At 39.8% G+C, this 19,993-nt stretch overlaps 1 protein-coding gene across 1 annotated transcript in view; it reads left to right on the forward strand.

Annotated features, from left to right (window-relative positions):
- ZGRF1 (zinc finger GRF-type containing 1) overlaps positions 1 to 19,993 on the forward strand; it is a 75,343-nt gene that overhangs the window by 44,572 nt on the left and 10,778 nt on the right. The window contains exons 15-23 of the mRNA XM_075543910.1: positions 627 to 811; positions 2,985 to 3,178; positions 4,050 to 4,189; positions 7,094 to 7,237; positions 8,576 to 8,690; positions 10,156 to 10,406; positions 13,310 to 13,469; positions 15,544 to 15,621; positions 15,818 to 15,965. Coding sequence (XP_075400025.1) covers positions 627 to 811; positions 2,985 to 3,178; positions 4,050 to 4,189; positions 7,094 to 7,237; positions 8,576 to 8,690; positions 10,156 to 10,406; positions 13,310 to 13,469; positions 15,544 to 15,621; positions 15,818 to 15,965 — 1,415 coding nt within the window. The remainder of the gene's footprint in view (positions 1 to 626; positions 812 to 2,984; positions 3,179 to 4,049; positions 4,190 to 7,093; positions 7,238 to 8,575; positions 8,691 to 10,155; positions 10,407 to 13,309; positions 13,470 to 15,543; positions 15,622 to 15,817; positions 15,966 to 19,993) is intronic.

Consider the following 19,993-nt stretch of genomic DNA (forward strand, 5'->3'; position numbering starts at 1 on the left):
GTGTGTGTGTGTGTGTGTGTGTGTAACTCCCTCCTTATGTCTGTTCTCCCCTTTTAGAAGATATCTCTCAGACACGCTAGTATTCACACCCTCCCCTAGTGTGACCTGATTGGTAATGTCATCAAAGAAAGCGCTACGTCCCCAAACAAGATCACCATCACAAGTACAGGAACTCAGACTTTACCCTATCCCTTTTAGGGACACAATTCAACTCATAAACAAATTCATTATGCCCATTGCTCTCGAGTCGATTCTGACTCATGACAACCTTGTCGGACAGACTAGAATAGCCCTTAGCATTTCTGAGGCTGTATTTATAATATTTATAATGCTCTTTATAATGTAATATTTAAAATATTATTTACAATATTTAGCAACCCTGGAACATATCTTTTAGGGGCACACAGTTCAGTTCGTAACAGCCCTCACCCCAAAACCTGTACCTTTTAAACCGACCCCACCCCTGCTTGACTCCCGTTTGTGGTGTGTTCTGCTGCACTCGGGCAGCACTTGGCTTCTAAAGAGTGCGTGTTAGTACACCATGATCACAATAGACGGTTAAAGGGCTGCTTTAACGTGACACAGCGTGAAATGCTTATATTTAACCCTAATATTTTTGTTTGTAGAACATCTAAATATATTGCTGTTTGCATTGTCACAAAGATTGCACAAAGCTCTCTCAAAAGTTGACATATCCTTTTACACGTCTTCAAAGGGAGAGAGACAAAGACACGTAGAAAGCAACGTGCCCTTCTGCCATCACCATCAACCTGCAAAACTCATCATGGTGAAAAAGGAAGGTCCAAATAAGGTATTGTTCTCTCCCCTCCCCTAGCCCGCAGGTACCGACTCTGACTCAGGGCCCTTTGCCTTGTGGCATCCTTAAAGGAGTAGTCTTTTTTTTAAGTAGGATGTTCTTGTGTTGCAAGTTTACACAGCAGATGAAGTTCCCATGTAATAATCTGTATACGATTTGTTCTGTGGCTGCGTATGCTTTTCCCAAGGAGTCACCATCACCATCATTGTCGTTCTGTTTTCCTTGCGTTGGTTCGCTTTCCTAAAGAGTGCGTCTTGATCCAGAGTCCTCTCGGTGCGGCATTGCTGTTACTGCTGTGAGGTGCCGTTAGTCCGTTCCAACACAGAGCCACCCCGTGTGCAGTGGAGCAGCCTGGTCTGGAGCGGAACTCAGCCGCATGTTCCACACATCAACCATTTCAAATCCAAAGGGGAGATGGGCTCCGAGGGCTAGGAAGAAAGAGGGGTGGAAACCCGAGACACAGGGAGGGATGAAGCAGGAGAAGCGGTGGCGCGTTGAGGAGACTTGATGGCGTGTGACGGAGCAAGGTGTGTGGACTCCTGAATCTGATCTGCTGCTCTGCTCTGCAAACCTCCACCGAATCCACAACGAAAAGCTCTTACACGTGTCTGTGAACATCTAAAGAGCTTCCGTCACGTGTTTATAAAGGGAAGAGGGCGCGTGTTAACCGGAGAGGAGCCCGCGAAGAGCAGGGTGACAATGCCTGCACCGTGGGAAGAGCGTAGTTAGTGAATGTGGCTGCGTGTACACGTAGCCATCGCTCAATGGCTCCACCTGCTTTCCACAACAGTGAAAGCAAAGCAGCTTTCAAGTTGGTTACAAACTTAGAACAAGCATTCCTCAGCTTATGGAAAAGGTCCATTCCTAAATGTGCTTTTAAGTCACATTGCTAGATAAGTGGGGATGAGTGTATTAAGTTATTATTTAGTGTCTAAAAGACTTGAGGTCTTTTCACTGTAATCAGCAAGTGAAGGTGATTGTGTTGAAGAGTTGGTGGGGAATCGAGGTTAATTCAGTGGTTTCAAAGTGTGGGCAGAAGATGAATGACTTCATAATCCTTGAACTGCCCGTGCTGTAATGGACAGAGTAGGATGTGAAGGCTGAATTAGCCTCAATAGAACAATAGGTAAGGACAGAGAAATAGAAACCAAAGTGATTTAATTAATATTGCTGACAGCATATTGTGGAAGATGTCAGATTAGTAAAATATGTCATGGTAAAATAAAATAATCATAATAGTAAGGAGCCCTGGTGCTGTAGTAGATTACACAATGGATTGCTAACTACAAAATTAGCAGTTTAAATCCACCAGTCGCTCTGCTGGAAAAAGATGAGTCTTCTTGCTCTGAGAAAGATTTACAGTCTCAGAAACCTAACATTAGGGCAGTTCTGTGCTGTCCTATAGCATTGCTATGAGTTAGAATTAACTCAATAGTAAATGTTTTTGTTATATCTTATTAATTATGTACACTTAGATTTTAATTTAATTACAGCAAGAATTCATAACTTGAAATATAAAAATAGAATGAAGTGTGATATAGCAGCTAAAAGGGTTTTTAACTATTTTTAAGATTATTTAGTGACATATTTGTGTGCTCACATAGATTGTTGGAATGTAAGGATTTAGTGATAAAGTAGAAAATGTTTCATTACTTGAGTTTTGCTTTAAAAGAGAACACAATATGCCCATGACTTTCTCTCTCGTGTGTGTATGTGGTGAGGAAAAGAGACTGGAAAGAAATGTTATGTTGCTTAGTTTCTGAGTTGTTTTCAGATTGTCTGAAAACTGAACAGTTTTAATAAGAAAAAAATATGTTTTATTTTTGAACTATGCTTTCTCTAGAAATTAATTTATTTAAAAAATAGAAACATTGCTTTACATTTTAATTTAATATTTAACTTATTTATAAAAGTAAACGATCATGACCAATATAGTGGAATATCTAACTGCAACAATGGGACAGTTGTGAGGATGGTGCGGGACCAGGCGGTGTTTCCTTCTGGCGCCCACAGGGTCCCTGAGTCGGAACTGACTGACAGCAACTAACAGCAGCAGCATAACTGCAAAGCCATATTGATAAAAACCTCGACAGACATAATACAAAACAGTAGAACGATGAAAAAAACTTTCTGACTGAATTTTGGTACCCTTTTTTTCCCCTGTTAGGGCCGTCTCTTTTACACATGTGATGGATCCAAAACTGAGCGATGTAAATTTTTCAAATGGTTTGAAGAAGTGTCTACAGGATTGACACCGGCAGAATCTGGACCCGGCAGGGTTTTAACTGATATCAAGGGTATCGGCTTGTATTTAAGAAGTCAGAATATACCACTCTATGAGGAATGCCAGCTTTTGGTGAGGTATGATGTGTGGCACCAAATAATGGCCTGGGGTTGGATGAGTTTAGGGCTAATCTCGGTGTGCTTCTCCTTCAAACTTTGCCGTGCATGATCTTACAAAGGACTGTAAGTCCGTTTCGTAGCCCTATCTAAACACCAAGCAGCGTCTGTGATATCGGGGTAACTGGCAGGAATGCTCTTTTTCTAACCATTTTTATGTATAGTCGGGGCTGTTCTTTCCAAATCTTTTTTTTTTTCTTTCCAAATCTTGAGGGAAACCTTACCCCAAAAACTACAGAAAGAATTTAGCAGTGCGGAATAAAAGATATGGAGTCGTTTGCAAGCTGAGCCATGGAGCTTATAGGATAATAGAAAACTGCTTTTTTGAGAGCAGGTTTGTTGTATATTTTAAAAGTGGAATTACAAAGATGAATAAATATGAGGGGTCTCCAAAAAATTAATGGGAAAATGGAATTAAAGCAATGCCATTTTTCTGTGAACTTCTTCACTGGCTACCTTGTATGTTTGGTAATTTAATAGTAATAGTAACCCTTTTGTAGGTCCATTTATTCTTCTAAATAGTTGACATGTATTTTTAAATTTTAATCATCCGAGTTACACAATAAGATACGGCGATAATAGAATGTTTTCCAGTTTACAGTTCTGTAATTGAACTAGCTCATCTTTTAGGTCCTTTGCCTATTTTAGTTGCCTTTAAAGCCGATGACAGTTTGGTGAAGGTGAAGGTTTTCCCTGTTTTCTCAGGTAGAGAATACTTGTGTGTCTTAAAGTAGATACACATTCACATATTATGTTCTTTACTTTTCAAGGTATATATTAAAGATGAAAAAATGCCAGCACCATAATGTTTGCTTTTTTTTTTATTTTGCAGAAAAGGATATGATTTCCAGGGGAAACGGTACAGCAAACTAAAAAAATTTACTACTATACATCCTGAGCTTGACAATGAACCTAGAAGTAAACTGTACCTTAAGCTGAGTAGGAGGGAAAGCGCTTCAGCTTACAGCAAAAGTAAGTCGCTCTGACGCATTGGTGGCAATCTAAGCTTCTGTCTTGATGGCAAAGAGACTTAAAAGTGCAACTTGATGGTCGTTTAACTGTCAAATGCATAAGACAGACTGCGTGAAGGATCGATGTCTTTGAATTTTGGTGCTGAAGCATGTTAACTATACCAGGACTACGAACAAATCTGTCTTGGAAAAAGAACAGCGAGGTGGCTCCTTAGAAGGAAGGAGAGCGAGACCTTCTCTTGCGTACTTACTTTAAATAAGTAATCAGAGGACCAGCCCCTTGACCGAGAGCTGGGAAAAGAGGAAGTGAATTAACACAGGCCTGCCACATGGGTTCAAATAGAGCAATGATTGTGAGGATGGAGCAGGACCAGGCTGTGCTGTACAGAAAGTGGCTATCAGTCAGGACTAATTTAATGGCATTTAACAACAATATATTGTATATGACTATATAATAAAACACATTTTACAATTTAAACTGTTTTAAATTTTATTAAAAGGATGCCAAAGATTTTTGTTAAAAGTATTACATCAATTTCTTAGTATCATTAAAATTAGTATATTGGTTCAATTGTACGCCAACCTAATATCTGAAGTAAAGTGGAAGAAATATGACAGCTATTGATGCTGCTTTCATTATCTGCTCGCTGTGAGAATGCTAGCTCTAATCATGTATATTTGGGGATTCTTTTTTTGTCTGTTTGTTTATAAAGGGTTTTTCCCCCCAAAAGCTATTAGGTGCAAAAAGTTAGATTACCCATATTCTTTTGCTAGTATATATTAAAATATCTTAAACGCAGCCATTTTGCTAAATTTTTTATTAGTCCTAGTAACTTATCTATAGGTTTTTCGGGTTTTCTAAATAATCATGTCACTGATAAAGTTTTGCTCTTTTTTTTTCAATCTTTATTCTTCATTTCCTTTGTTTTAAATTATATTGACGGGAATCTCCACTACAATGAGGAATTAAACTGGTGATGGCGGTCACACATAGGATGTACATACAGTGAGCAGAGCTGCCAATGGTGTGTCGGGTGTGACCTGATGAAAGGAAGGGACTAAGCAGTGAACTCCAACTCACAGTGACGCTCTAGCATAGAGGAGAGCCGCCCCTTTAGGTTTCTGAGGCTTCTAGTCGTTCCAGGAGCAGACATCTTTCTCGCACAGAACCGCTGACCTGGTGGTTAGCAGTTAAATGCGTAGACCACTACACTACCAAGGCTCATTTCTTCTTAGTGAGGATGCCTTTTATCAGGATTTAGTGTTGAGTTTTATTTATTTATTTTATATCTTTAGATGATTACAGGCTATTTCTTTTTAGATGTGTTAAGATCAAGTACATGAATAGATTTTCGAATATGAAAACATCTTAATATGTCATGGATAAGCCCTGTGAGTCATAGTGTATTAGCATGTTTTTAAAGGAGCCGTGGTGGCTTATTGGGTTACCCACTGAGTTGCTAAACCACAAGGTCAGCAGTTTGAACCCAGCAGAAGCTTTGAGGGAGAGATGAGGCTGCCAGCTCCCTTAAAGATTTAAAGTCTTGAAAACCCAAAAGGGCAGTTCTATTCTGTCCTATTAGGGTAGCTCTGGGTTAGAATTGACTTGCTAGCAGTGGGGCCACTGTGATTGGGCCATTTGACTCTCCTGCCAGTGCAAACACCACAGGGTAGACACGAGCTGTGGGTGCAGAAGAGTAGTATGTCCTTGCTCATATGAGATTAATCAACTGGCTACTTGGGGCCCCATGAACCAGGATGCTGTATGCCTTCACCCTCACCATCACCCTGCCGCTGTTGTCATTTGGAGCCAGCCCAGGGAACTTGGGTGCACACAGTCCATGGTCCCCGTCCACCACAGGACCAGCCCTGCTCAAGCTGGGCTACAGCCATCCACACGACAGTCTGCCTTTCTCTGACATATGTGGGCACAGACCGGTTACAAGAAACTACTACAGTCAGGCCTTTCCGCCAACTGCCAAAGAGCAAACACTGTCAGTTGTCTATTTTCTGATTACCAAACTCCATGACTTTTTTACCATGGCGTATACATTTATTATACAAATTATGATCAAAAGAAATATTTTTTGATTATTGAATGAGGGTAAATTTACTTCTGGAAGTGTCACGAGACATGCAATGAGCATATTAAGCCAGAACTTTTTTACACAATGTTTTTGTTTCCAGCAATTTTATGTTATCTGTGGTTGGTTTTTTTTTACAAAGATGTTGTTTGTGAAATATATAGTATTTCATTAATCATTATGCCCTTTTAAGTTCACCCATATTGGGACACGTATCATTTCCATGATTTCATTCCTTGTTGTGCCTGGGTAATATTGCCTTTATGTGTATATCGCCTTTTGTTTGCCCACTCCTCATTTTGATCCTTTCTACTTTCTGACGATTGTGAACAGTGCTGCAGTGCACATGTCATCTGTATCATTGCTTTAAAGTATTGTGGGTCTATACTGACGAGTCTTATTGCTGGGTGGATGGTAGCGCTAGGTTGGACTTTTTGAGGACCTGCCTAACTGTTTTTCACAACAGATGCAATAGGGTACAGTCCTACTGACAGTGAATGAGTGGTGCTGTTTCTCCACGGGCTCACCAACACTTAGTATTTTCCATCTTTTTGAGCACCACAGTAGTCGGGGTGACATGGGATCTATCTGATTGTGGTTTTGATTTGCAGTTCCGTGATAGCTAATGAGGTCCAGCATCTTTTCCTGTGCTTGCTTCATAGTCTTTGGATTTGAAATGTCTAAGTCCACTCATTTTTAAAAATTAGATTGTTTGTTGCTTTTTTTCCTCGAGAAGTAACTTGGACTAAGCACCTGAGATATCCAGATTAGCTGTAGGTTCAGCCTTATTCTGATTCCTTTACAAATGCTTATCTTTTCAGATGACCTTTGGGTGGTCTCTAAAACCTTGGACTTTGAACTAGATACTTTCATTGCATGCAGTGCTTTCTTTGGACCATCATCTCTCAATGAGATAGAGCTACTACCCCTGAAAGGCTACTTTCCATCTAATTGGCCCACTAACAGTAAGTCTTTCTAGGCCTATATTGATTTATATTTCAAAAAGTGATAGACATAGGATGTTCAGTGAGAAGAGATGCTAATGGTGTGAAAAGTTACCTGATGAGAGCAAGAAATTTAAAACGCATCCACACAATGCTTATACTCCTGAAAGGTTTATGAAAGTTGAAAATATAAACATCTTTGCAGGTCAAGTCCCAAAGAGCTTAACAACCTAATAAAATGTTTAATCTTTGCTTAAGTATTTTTTAAAGTTGAATTTTACATCGCTACTAGATCATTTAAAAATAAATAAGAATTTTCTCAAGTAATCATTATTTCAAGGTCTAATTCCTTTGGTTAACTTGAATGTACATTTAATTCACAAAAATTGAGAAGCTCTTATTTGATTCTATAAGAGATTATGCAGAAGGTTGAGCAAGAGTGCTTTTTTTTGTTTTGTTTTAATCTTGAGAAATTCTTAATATGTTAGGTTAGCAACCTTATTTTGTTCTTAACAAAGTAATTTTAGTACATTAAATACATATTCAGTTCTATAAATCTACACACTTCTATGCATTTTTGAATAATTTCTGATGGTGAAATTTGTCTCTTAGCTAAAATGCAGTGGTTAATGACATTTTTACTATTGCGTTTTTGGTAACTTTTGTCCTTTTTGTTTCTTAACCAAATAAATAGTCAATAGCTTGAGTGCAATAAGACCCTAAACAAGTGAACATTTGTGACTTGTATACATTTTCATAATTGTCTAAATTATTTCCATACTAATATCAGCATTCTAATTTTCTGCTTTTTATGTAGTTCTGTAAAATAATTGAAGTAGAAACATAAGAAAATTATACACGTTTATACAAAAATTATACAGATACAGTTAATACAATCCAAGTTGGTATACTGATTGAAATAGACCTATTGATCTCATGCAATGTCACTGTGTACCAACCCCAAACAATTGTTCTTTTTTTTAAATGTTCATTTTATTTTTCTTGTTGAGGATATACCCAGCAAAACATATACCAGTTTAACAATTTCTCTATGGTCAATTCAGCAACATGACCACATTCTTTGAATCGAACAGCAGTTGTTCTTGTTCATTTACTGATGTTTGGAGGCCTGATGTTAGTTACGTCATTTATAGTTGTCAGTACATAAACGGAGTGAGCAAGTGGTGTGGTTCTTTAGTGAGTAAACATTTGAGGACCTCTGCATGTATTAAGAGGTTTGCTTTATGTCATGTAACTAATTCAGTAGCTGAACTCTGGGTTACATGATACTGCATGCCGAGATTTTGTAAGGCTAATTTTATTGACACTGAGTGCGTATTTTCTGTATTCATTCCACAGTGGTGGTGCATGCACTGTTGGTTTGTAATGCTAGCACAGAGCTGACCACGTTGAGAAACATTCAGAGCTACTTCCATCCAGCTACTCTGCCTCTAACACAGCATCTGCTAGCAATGTAAGTCAGTGAGCATAAAAATACAATAAAGAAATGCACATTACATAAATGTTAACAATAACATTTTAACTTTTTTTTTTCGTTCTCCCTACCTTTCTGGTTACGGGGATTTTTAAAGTTAGTACATGTTACTTCAAAGAATTTCCCTTTGTCAAGAGATAATTTCTTAAGGATATGTGATTTCTGATTTTATTTCATATGCATCTGAATTTTCATACCATAAATAACATTTTAAAAGCATCTTATGGCTTGAATCTAGTGTTTATCTCAATATTAATTCTAATAAAACCTGGTGCTGTATTGAGTTACATTACATGCTGGGCCGTTGAATCCACCAGCTGCTCCTCAGGAGAAAGAAGAGTCTGTCTTCTGTGGTAAGGATCAGAACCTCAGAAACCTGGCTCTACTTTGCCCGGGAGGGACTCCACGTTGGGATTGACTCCATGGCAGTGGGTTTCACTATATTTCCCCTTAAATTTCCCACGTATCATATCCCTCTTCACAAATGCTTAAGTGGTACTATATAAGTGCATTTAAACACTAGAACAAGTGTATTTTTTAATTTGAAATGTTATTATCTATCTTATTTCATTTTTCTCACCATAATGAAGACTTGTATAAAAAGATAAATTTCCTTATGAGTCCACTGTTATTTATTCAATTTGAAATTAATTCAGTTTTTACAAAAATACCGATAAAACCAACTATTTACTGTAGTTTTATCTAAAATTGAAACAGTGTTGATTATCCAAGACAGTTTTGTGTTGTAGACTACTTATTAGTTTTGTGCTGTTGGGGGAAGAAACAAATGAACATTTCTGTGCCCCTGTTTGGGATAATTGATTACATCATACTGTTGTGAAGATTACATCAACTAGTATATGAAATGATTGGCATCGTGCAAGCAGACCATAGATATTCAACAAAAGTTCATTCTCTCCTATGCTATCCTCAAAGTTGGACGAAGTGTCCATTTGTGCCTTTAAAAAATTGTTCAAGCCAGTGGGTAGAAAGTCTTTGGATCCAGTGTCACTGGAATTATCTCAGCGCTGACAGGGGTCTCTCTGTGGCTTCTCCGACTTCTGAGGTCTGGTTGCATCCATGTGACTTGTCTTCTGCCTTGTCTTCTGCAATGTCTCCCGGGGAGGAGCAGGGAGAGAGAGGTGTCTTCCGCCTCCAAGGAGGAAGTACCAGATTTCCCAGAATTCTCAGAAGGCCATACTCACACAGAAGTCTCACTGGCTATCTCCAGATTGACAGCGCAGACTCCATCCCTACACTCTTAATCCTTAAATTGACACTGGATTAGGTGACTCCCACATGTACTAACTCCCAATTAAAAATAATAAAATAAATATTTTGAAAAAAAAAAGTTCTCTGTGAGGCTTATAAAGTAAAGCTTGATAGGAGTAGTTTTACTAACCTATTTCAAAAGTTCCTCAGTTTCTCTGACCTTTTCCCATAGGTCTTCAACACCACCAACTACAGTTAGCAACAAGAGAGTCAATAAAAAGTTTTTTAATCCCCCAGCCTTCACCAATACCAACAGAAAACTTGAAGTAAGCCCAGGAACAGCGCTGCAGTTAGCTAGTGAATTAATTCAGGCACACCAGCTAAACAGAGACCAAGCGGCAGCTCTGATCCAGGTAGCTCAGATGATGGCGCCACCGCAAAGTGCTGGAGCGGAGGACCGGCTCCCCATCAGGATCATACACGGTAAGTAAGAAGCAACTGCCAGAAACATTTAGCTAAGTCCTGCTTCTGTGCAGTTTCCTAGTTAAGGGTCCAGAATAGCTCTTAAGCAGACTTTTTGAACTAGAACTCACTTTAGTAAACTGCTACCTGAGCTGAGATCAGATCTGTCCATCCTAAAGAGGAGAATTAGCAGCATTTGCATAACATTCGGCAACATATCCAGGTGTGATGTAGGCTTCTATGGATTGCTCTATTAGACTTCAACTCTGATCAGCAAAATCTTTTATTACTCCTTCACAGAAGCTATTCCAGACTTGCATTCTCTCATGTCTTCATCCTTGCTGTTGCCCCCTCCATCCCTGAGGCTGAACTGATCAGGCTTTTAAATAGGAAATGGAGTTCCTAACAAATTCCTTTCAACCTCCTGCCAACTTTTTCCAACTGAACTAAATTTGGACCATTCTTAACTTTTCAGTTCTGACCCAGGAAAGGGTCTCTACTTCCTCCTTTCCAAGCAAATACCTCCATCTAGATCCAGTCACCTCTGATCTGTCAGCATCTTCTCTCTGCTTAAATCTCTCCATTCTCCCTTTTTCCTAGCCTATAAGCACACATACTTAGGTCTCTCCTAGCTTTACATAATAATAACAACCAACATCAAATCTATGTCATCTCATTAATCTGTTAATCCCATTGATTAATCTGTTTCCTTCAAAGCAAAGCCTACTGAAAAAGTCGTTCATACATGAAAGTCCCTAGAGTTGTTTGTTTGCAAGTTTTTACTCCCCATCTATTTCTACAAGTTTGTTGTCAGGGTCTACCTCAGACTTATACAATGCCTTGTGCTAATGTTCTTACTATTCTCAACATTTTAAATTAGCTCCCTTGTAATTTTTCTGTTGACTACTCTCTTTCTCTTCCCTAATCTGCATGGAAGAATGTGATGTACTCATTGTCTATCCACGTCATATTTTTTTCTTATTTGGCTCACTGATCTCTTAAATATTCATCTTCTTTCCTCCATAGTCCCTCCCAGGGCTCTTTTATTCTAAGTAAACCCTCTGAGCAATCAGATCTCGTCTGCATCCAGGCCTTTGTTCAGTCTCATCACAATTCATGAAAGTGCCTTCATCGGATCTTGAGGCTAGAATGTTCTCCTTAGTCTAAGCCAAGCATATCTTATCACTCTGATGTGCCCACCAGAATATACACTTTAAATTCCAATCAGCACTTGTCCCATTTTCTCCTAGACTTCCATCCCAAAAGTTGGCCCTACTTTTGCTACTATTTTAAGGAATTTCGTTAAGTCCACCCTATAGAACAAGCTGGATACCTACAAATCTGTCTAGGTTTTCTTGATAGCTTAGGTAATTTTCTCTTAATCCTCTTTCTGCCTGTCTTACTGTTTATTTGCTACCATCAGCTCACTCACTGACTTGTGTCCCTTCAATTTATATCAGTACGTCTGTACACTTGTATCATCTCCATCCATGCCCTTATCATACCTCTGTGTGGCCCAGTGAGTAAGAAGCTGGGCTCTAATCCAAAATACTGGATTTATATCCTGGTTTTCTCATTTTTCAGCTGTATGATCTTGGACAAGGGCAGTATGGTCCAGGGGAAGAGTCCTTACCTATGCAGAGACATAGGCTTGATTCCCAGCCATTGCACTTCAAGCATCGCCATCACCCATGTGTTAATAGTAGTCGGTACGATCTGTATGACAAAGCGGAACACCGCCAGGCCCTGCGCCGTCCTCGCAGTTGTTCTTATGTTTGGGCCCATTGTTGCAGCCCCTGGGTCAATCCATCTTGTCAAGGGCCTTCCTCTTTTCACTGCCCCTCTACTTTGACAAGCACGAGGTCCTTGTCCAAAGACTGGTCTCTCTTGGAAACATGCCCAACGTACGTTAGCCAGAGCCTCGCCATCCTTGCTTCTCAGGCATCTGTCAGTAAGGCATGTGTGTTGCTAGGATGCAGAACAGGTTTCACGATTGCTCCCAGACTAAATGGACTAAGAAGCACAGCCTGGCGAGCTAATTTTGAAGATCAGCCACTGAAATCCCTAGGATCACTGTAGCCTGATCCTTTCATGTGTGGGATTGACGTGAGCCGGGGGCTGGTTCAGCAGTATCTAAGAGCAACAACATGGACCGTGGACAGCGTACTTATCTCTTTGTTGCAGTGTTCTACTTTGTAGATGGGGTGATGATAGCATCTCCCTCAGAGGCTTTGGATGATGAAACGAGTTAGCAAGATGAAGAGTTTAGAACAGTGCTAGGCACACAGGAGGTGCTTAGTAAATCTTATGACGTTATAATTATCTCACACAATTGATCATCCAATTGATTGACCTTTAGTTTTGCCGTATTATCATCCAGATAGTTTTTCTAAATGTAGATAAATGGATTCACTCAATTTTTGATAAAATCCTTCCATGACTTCCCTTGGCTTTTAAGGTAAAAATCTGACATGTCCGCCATTACAAGAAGCACTCTTCGCATTTGCCCCCCGACAGCTGGTCAACCCTGTCCCTTTCCCGTTTATTGGCTGGATGAGGTGCTTCCTCGTGCCTGTTTGGAACGGCCTTTTCTTTCAACGGTTTGGATAACTTTCAGAAGCACTTTTCTCTTCACACAGCAGAAGGAGCTGGTCTTCCTGCTATGCTCCTGTTGGCAATGACTTTTACCACATTCTTTGGTTACTGCTTCTTCACTAGTGTGTAGCTTCCAGGATGCAACGTGAAGGCGGAGGTCCTTGTGGTTGTCTGTACTCCTTGTGCTTAGCACATGGTGGGATCAACTAATGCTCTTAAAATAAGTGAATTAAATGAAGGAAGGTGGGGAGATAGATGCATGAACTACTACTTGCATTTTCAGTAATTTATTCATAATGTTTCAATTTTTTTCTTTTTAAAATAATTAGGTGTTTTTGGAGCGGGGAAGAGTTACTTGCTGGCAGTAGTGATTTTGTTCTTTGTACAGCTGTTTGAAAAGAGCGACGTTCCTACAGTTGGGAATGTAAAACCATGGAAACTTCTGATTTCTTCCTCTACTAATGTCGCTGTTGACAGAGTGCTCCTTGGGTAAGTACAGCAAGTATAAGGAGCTGATGCTTTTCAGGTTACTGTCAAGAGAAGCAATCTACCATGGACACTGAATGTCCCTGCCTATTCTTGCTGAGTATGCAAAGAACATAAGGCCTTTGTCCCTGAACCAGAAATCTCATGCCTTCTGCCGGCATCTAGAAAACCGTAATATGAGTAGGATAAAATAAAATACCAAACCTGGCAATATGGGTACTAGTATGGAATACTAATGTGAAAATGTGAGTTTAACCATGAACATGTAGGGCTAAAAGGTGGATTATTGATGGAGGTAATTCACATGGACCCTAAATATCCTTAATGGGATGCTAAGAATTCAAGTCCTTGGCTGTGCTTTAGCTGTGATATTTCTCAAGAATTGTGCTCACAGCAAACAACTTTAAGGAATAGCATATTGTTTCTCTCAGAACAAAGAGGCTTGCTTGTCCCTTATGATAAAAGCAGTATGCCCCCAAGCTCAGTGTTAGTTTCATGAGCTAGCATCCCTCTGCATCTCCCTCCCTGGAACCTGGGCGATGGGGCCTGAGAACCCCGCTCAGACTCCATTGTTGTGTATGCTCCTTGCTATGACATGAGTAATCAAGTCCTTAGTCTGTGACCCCACCCCAATTATTAGGCCTACTACCATCTAAGTGAAGTTAAATCAAATCTCAGAAGAGTTACATGCTAATCATTTATCCATCTGCTTGTATAAATATACAATGGGAAAGTAGCTAAAACATTAACTATTCTGCTTGTTTATTTTTGTAAGAAGCATCCAGAGAAAGCAATAGGAATCTGTTTTAGAGTTATAAAATGTTCGTGATCATGTATGATTTTATTAAAAATGCAAAGAAAATCATATATCATGTTTTACCAATATTCTAGTTTGATTTTCTGGATTCTAACCTAAATGATAAAGTTTGATTAAGAGAAACAATCTATAAATCTAGGCTCTTTAAAAAATAAACTTTGATATTTATAATTGTAGAAGTTAATGCTTGTAGGAAATATATAGACTATACAGATAATGTTTATATTTTATTGTATTTATATTTTTATGTTACATGAAATCATATTTCTCACGAGACCAGGCCTTTCTTGTGTGGCACCATGAGAGTGTTGGGAGAGCTGGATTGACGTCAGTAGTAAGCCATTTGTGCCCCCAGGGCCTTTAGGCAGGCTGTGGTTTCCTGCTTTGTTCTGCTGTTCTTAGCATCTCTGTGAGTCAGAACAGACTTGATGGCACCTAACAAAAAAACAAGGACATTTCCAATAACTTTTCTATTCTTTCCATTCCCCTTTTGAGGTGGTAGATGATATTTGAGAGGGCTAGCTATTCATTGACTTGCTCTGCCTAGGCTAGATCTAGAGCAGCGAGATTCAGTAAGAAGGAAGGGTAGATGAGTCCCTGCTTCACAAAGCCCTGATGAGGGGAGGGGAGGATGGTCAATGATCCTAGCCTTTGAAGGCAAGGTGGATGGACTGGTTTGAATCCTGACTGCTCCACTTATTAGTTATGTGACTTCAGCAATATCACCTCACCACTGATCATCCGTGTCCTCAGCAATATCACCTCACCACTGATCATCCGTGTCCTCTATTCGAAGATAAACTAGCTTGCAGAGCTAAGGAGCTTAACACTTCCTGCTAAATGTTAATACTAATTATGTGGTAGCTATTAGAGTTGCCGTCAATTGGAATCAACTCAGTGGCCACTGGCAAGTAGTCCCTGAGCTGTACAAAAGTTAGAAATTCTAGCGCTCCCAGAGATACCACTGAACAAAGGCCTGGGGGGCTCTGTTCCGCTCTGACATGGGTGGGGCTCCGTTGGTCTGGGTTGACATACAGCAACTAGCTTTATTGTGTTTCACAGTATTGTGTCTTTGGGGCAATTTTATTTGTGATAAATACTAACATTGCTATTTTATGAATATTTCATGGGCCCTCAACATAACATAAACTTACCTTATTTCCTTTAAAGAGTATACTATATCTAAAAACCCTCCACATTTCATTTCATTGTGAGTTTCTAAAATTTATCTAAAATCCCATAAACTTGTTTTCTTTCAAGGCTTCTCAGTCTTGGATTTGAGAAATTTGTCCGAGTGGGGAGTGTTCGGAAGATTGCCAAGCCAATTTTACCTTACAGGTAAGCACGCTGGATCCTAAGCCACGGAATGCCCGTGTTCAGAGAGGTAAAATACTCTCATGTAACTCTCCTAAGACTTGTCTTCGGAAGAGCAGGAAAAGGGCTTCTCTCGGTTGATTTGGGAAAATCATCACTCTCTCGTGATGCTACGAAACAGAACGAACGATGGTGTTCTCATATGTAATTTTCTTTTTAGCTTGCACTCTGGCTCAGAAAATGAAAGTGAACAATTGAAAGAACTGCATGCGCTAATGAAAGAAGACCTGACTCCCGTGGAAAAGATTTATGTGAGAAAAAGCATTGAGCAGCATAAATTGGGAACCAACAGGACCCTGCTCAAGCAGGTATGGAGACAGAGCTTCCATCTGTGTCTTAAATTATGTGCACTAAACTGCTCTTTAATCCTGTCGAGGGAAGCACAATTCTTTTAAGTAAACTACTGTGTGAACTTAGAGTCAACTAAGATGTGTGCGTATGTAAACCTGGATATTGTCTATCCAGTGCATTTTGTGGTTATTGCAGAACATTTTTCAAATATGTGAACATAACACCTTGCCATGAATACTCTGCCTTGTCCCCTTTTTTTCGGCCATAGATTCCTGGCATGTTAAATGAAATTGGTTGCATTTTTGGAGAATAGAGGAAGGGAGTGCTTCAGGCAAAATTGTCAAGTGAAATTTCCCTGGGATGGCCTCCCAGAAAGCCACAGCTTTCAGGGTCTGCGCGTAGCCAAGAACCCGGGAAGCCCAGAGACACTGCCTTCCAGATTTTGGGAGCCAAGAATAGACACATAGGATCCCAGGCTATGCAGGTAGCCTTACATCAAGTTCTGACCCAGGCAGCCCTGGCATCAGCTGATAGATGAGAAAGAAGTCAAGCAGCTCCCTTCTTGGAAAGAAGAGAGCATAGGGGAAACTGTTTTTTAGAGGAAAATGGAGTTGTTGGTTTCTTAGACTGAATGGACGTTGGCCACTCTGCAGGAGATCTGAAAGACCATCTTATCTAGGACCCCTTATTGATCAGTTGTGGCTATAACCTCCTTACCAAATAAAACTGGAGTAGTTTAGCAACAAACTTAGTGACTCCAAACCACGGTGACTCGGCTTCACTTAAGGGTCAGGTTTCTCATATTGAGAGCAGCTGCCTATGACAAGGTCTTCTGATGGATGGCAGAAGTTAAGAAGGTAGACCGAATCCACACCTACATTTCTCACACCGCGTCTGCTGACATCCCATGTGCCATATGGCCAAGCCCCGCTCCGGTGCGACAAGGAAATGCACTCCACCTGCTTCTGTGGAGGCAGGAATCGGCAGTCACCGCCCAAAGGGTGGGCATGCGAGACTGTCGCAGAGAAGGAGTGTAGGATTAGAAATGGTGTCATAGGGTTAGCTCGGAATGCCTCTCCCCATGGCTGAATCCAGAAGGGCTTTGTTTGGATTTTCCAACAGAAACAGGTTTCTTCAGGAAATACAAATTAGCCATTTATGTAAACTACTTACCAGTATACTTACTTACAATGCAACATACTGATGATTGTCCAAATAACCATTGATTATTTCTTTGATCATTTTTGAATGATAGTCTGGTTGCCATAAACCATTACCGTCCACAAATGAAATCTATTTTGGAGGAAACTTTTTTCCATTTCGCTAACAAATTTTCAAGGGTCTAAAATCAGAATGCATTCAGATCTGACACAGTAATTTCTAAAATGAAATGTCTTTATAATAACATAATTTTAAATGCTTCATAGCATTTTATAAATTTAATAAAATTGTTTTTATAAATAAAATTGCTTATTTAATAAAATTGTTATTGTAGTTAGAATCCCAACAATATAATAATAAATTAAAAGGTAAAGCAAAATATAATTTAAAGAAAAACCTACTTCATTAGGGTTTGTTTTTTTTAACTGTGACCTGTTTATTTATTTTTTTTAAACAATTTATTGGGGCTCATACAGTTCTTATCACAGTTCTTACATATACATACATCAATTGTATAAAGCACATCTGTACAGTCTTTGCCCTAATCATTTTTTTCTCCTCTTTTCTTTTTTTACATTTTATTAGGGACTCATACAACTCTTATCACAATCCATACATATACATACATCAATTGTATAAAGCACATCCATACATTCCCTGCCCCAATCATTCTCAAGGCATTTGCTCTCCACTTAAGCCCCTTGCATCAGGTCCTCTCTTTTTTTTTTTTCCCCTCCCTCCCCTTTCCCCCCTCCCTCATGTGCCCTTGGTAATTTATACCTCGTTATTTTGTCATATCTTGCTCTATCCGGAGTCTCCCTTCCCCCCTTCTCTGCTGTCCCTCTCCCAGGGAAGAGGTCACATGTGGATCCTTGTAATCAGTTCCCCCTTTCCAACCCACTCACCCTCCACTCTCCCAGCATCGTCCCTCACACCCTTGGTCCTGAAGGTATCATCCACCCTGGATTCCCTGTACCTCCAGCCCTCATATGTACCAGTGTACAGCCTCTGTCCTATCCAGCCCTGCAAGGTAGAATTTGGATCATGGTAGTTGGGGGGAGGAAGCATCCAGGATCTGGGGGAAAGCTGTGTTCTTCATTGGTACTACCTCACACCCTAATTAACCCATCTCCTCTCCTAACCCCCTCTATGAGGGGATCTCCATTGGCCGACACTTGGGCCTTGGGTCTCCACTCTGCACTTCTCCCTTCATTTAATATGGTATATATATACATATATACATATACATATACACACATATACACATACATACACACACTTATATCCTTTTTTTTTGCATGATGCCTTATACCTGGTACCTTGGCACCTCGTGATCGCACTGGCCGGTGTGCTTCTTCCATGTGGGCTTTTTTGCTTCTGAGCTAGATGGCCGCTTGTTCACCTTCAAGCCTTTAAGACCCCAGACACTATCTCTTTTGATAGCCGGGCACCATCAGCTTTCTTCACCACATTTGCTTATGCACCCATTTGTCTTCAGCGATCCTATCATGGAGGTATGCAGTCAATGATATGATTTTTTGTTCTTTGATGCCTGGTAACTGATCCCTTCGGGACCACTCGATCACACAGGCTGGTGTGTTCTTCCATGTGGACTTTGTTGCTTCTGAGCTAGATGGCCGCTTGTTTATCTTTAAGCCTTTAAGACCCCAGTCACTATCTCTTTTGATAGCCGGGCACCATCAGCTTTCTTCACCACATTTACTTGTTCACCCACTTTGACTCCAGCCGTTGTGTCGGGAGAGTGAGCATCATAGAGTTCCAATTTAATAAAAGAAGGTATTCATGCATTGAGGGAGTGTTTGAGTAGAGGCCCAAGGTCCTTCCGCCACCTTAATACTTGACCTATAAATGTAGACACATAGATCTATTTCCCCATCCTCCTATATATATTTGCATGTACATGTCTTTGTCTAGACCTCCATGAATGCCCTTTGACTCTTAGCTCTTTCCTCCATCTCCCTTGACTTTCCTCCTGCCCTACTACCATGCTTCGTCGCCACCTGGGCTGGAGTATACCTCTTCTCTAAGCAACCTTACCCTTGATCATTTCCCACCAGGCCTGCCTCATTAGGGTTTTTGTAATAGATATTTTTCTGAACAAGCAAACCAAAAATGCCACTGGATTCATATTTTAGACTTCTCATTTTAAAGTTTTTTTTGTAAGACATAATTATCGGAAATTAGAAAATGAATATTTCCGAATGGTAGCACAAGTAGTGAATATTGCTTCAAGGGTTTACTCTGCTGAATCTTTTTTCAAAAACTCCATGTCTATGAGCTATGGGAATTTTATGAGAATACAGCTTTAGGATATTTGTTATTTTTAACTCAGAAAGAAAAGTCCATTGGGAGATTGTTGAAAGGCCATTGTAGGTGATTAATGTGTATCAACGGTGAGAGAAAGTAGGGTGTTGACTTTCTAATTTCACAAGGTATTTGGAGGTAATGTTTCCGTAGTAAAGCATATTTCTGGTAATTACATTTGCTGAGAAATGGTGTGGTAAGTTTGTACTAGCCTTTCTACTAAGAAGTGTGCTTCTCTTCGGATTGTTTAAAAAGAATAAATGGATGAATTCATGAGAACAAGTCAAAAAGTATTGCTGAAAAATTACAGAAATTATTCATATTTTAAAATGTGAAGCTATTGTTCCTTGACATATTCCCCATCCAGATCTGTACACTTCTGAAGGCAGCATTTCCATTTCTCTAGGCCCTTTCCTGAAGAATTTTGCCTTCTTCAATTTACACCATGCTGTTTTGATATTCTTGAGGGATTTCTGTCATGTTTCTTTTCAATGTTCTTTGAGTTTGGGGAACAAATGAAGTCTGAAAGGGCATTATCAGAGCTGTAGGTTGGGCGGGG

Source organism: Tenrec ecaudatus, chromosome 3 (assembly GCF_050624435.1).
Source record: "Tenrec ecaudatus isolate mTenEca1 chromosome 3, mTenEca1.hap1, whole genome shotgun sequence".
Lineage (NCBI taxonomy): Eukaryota > Metazoa > Chordata > Mammalia > Afrosoricida > Tenrecidae > Tenrec > Tenrec ecaudatus.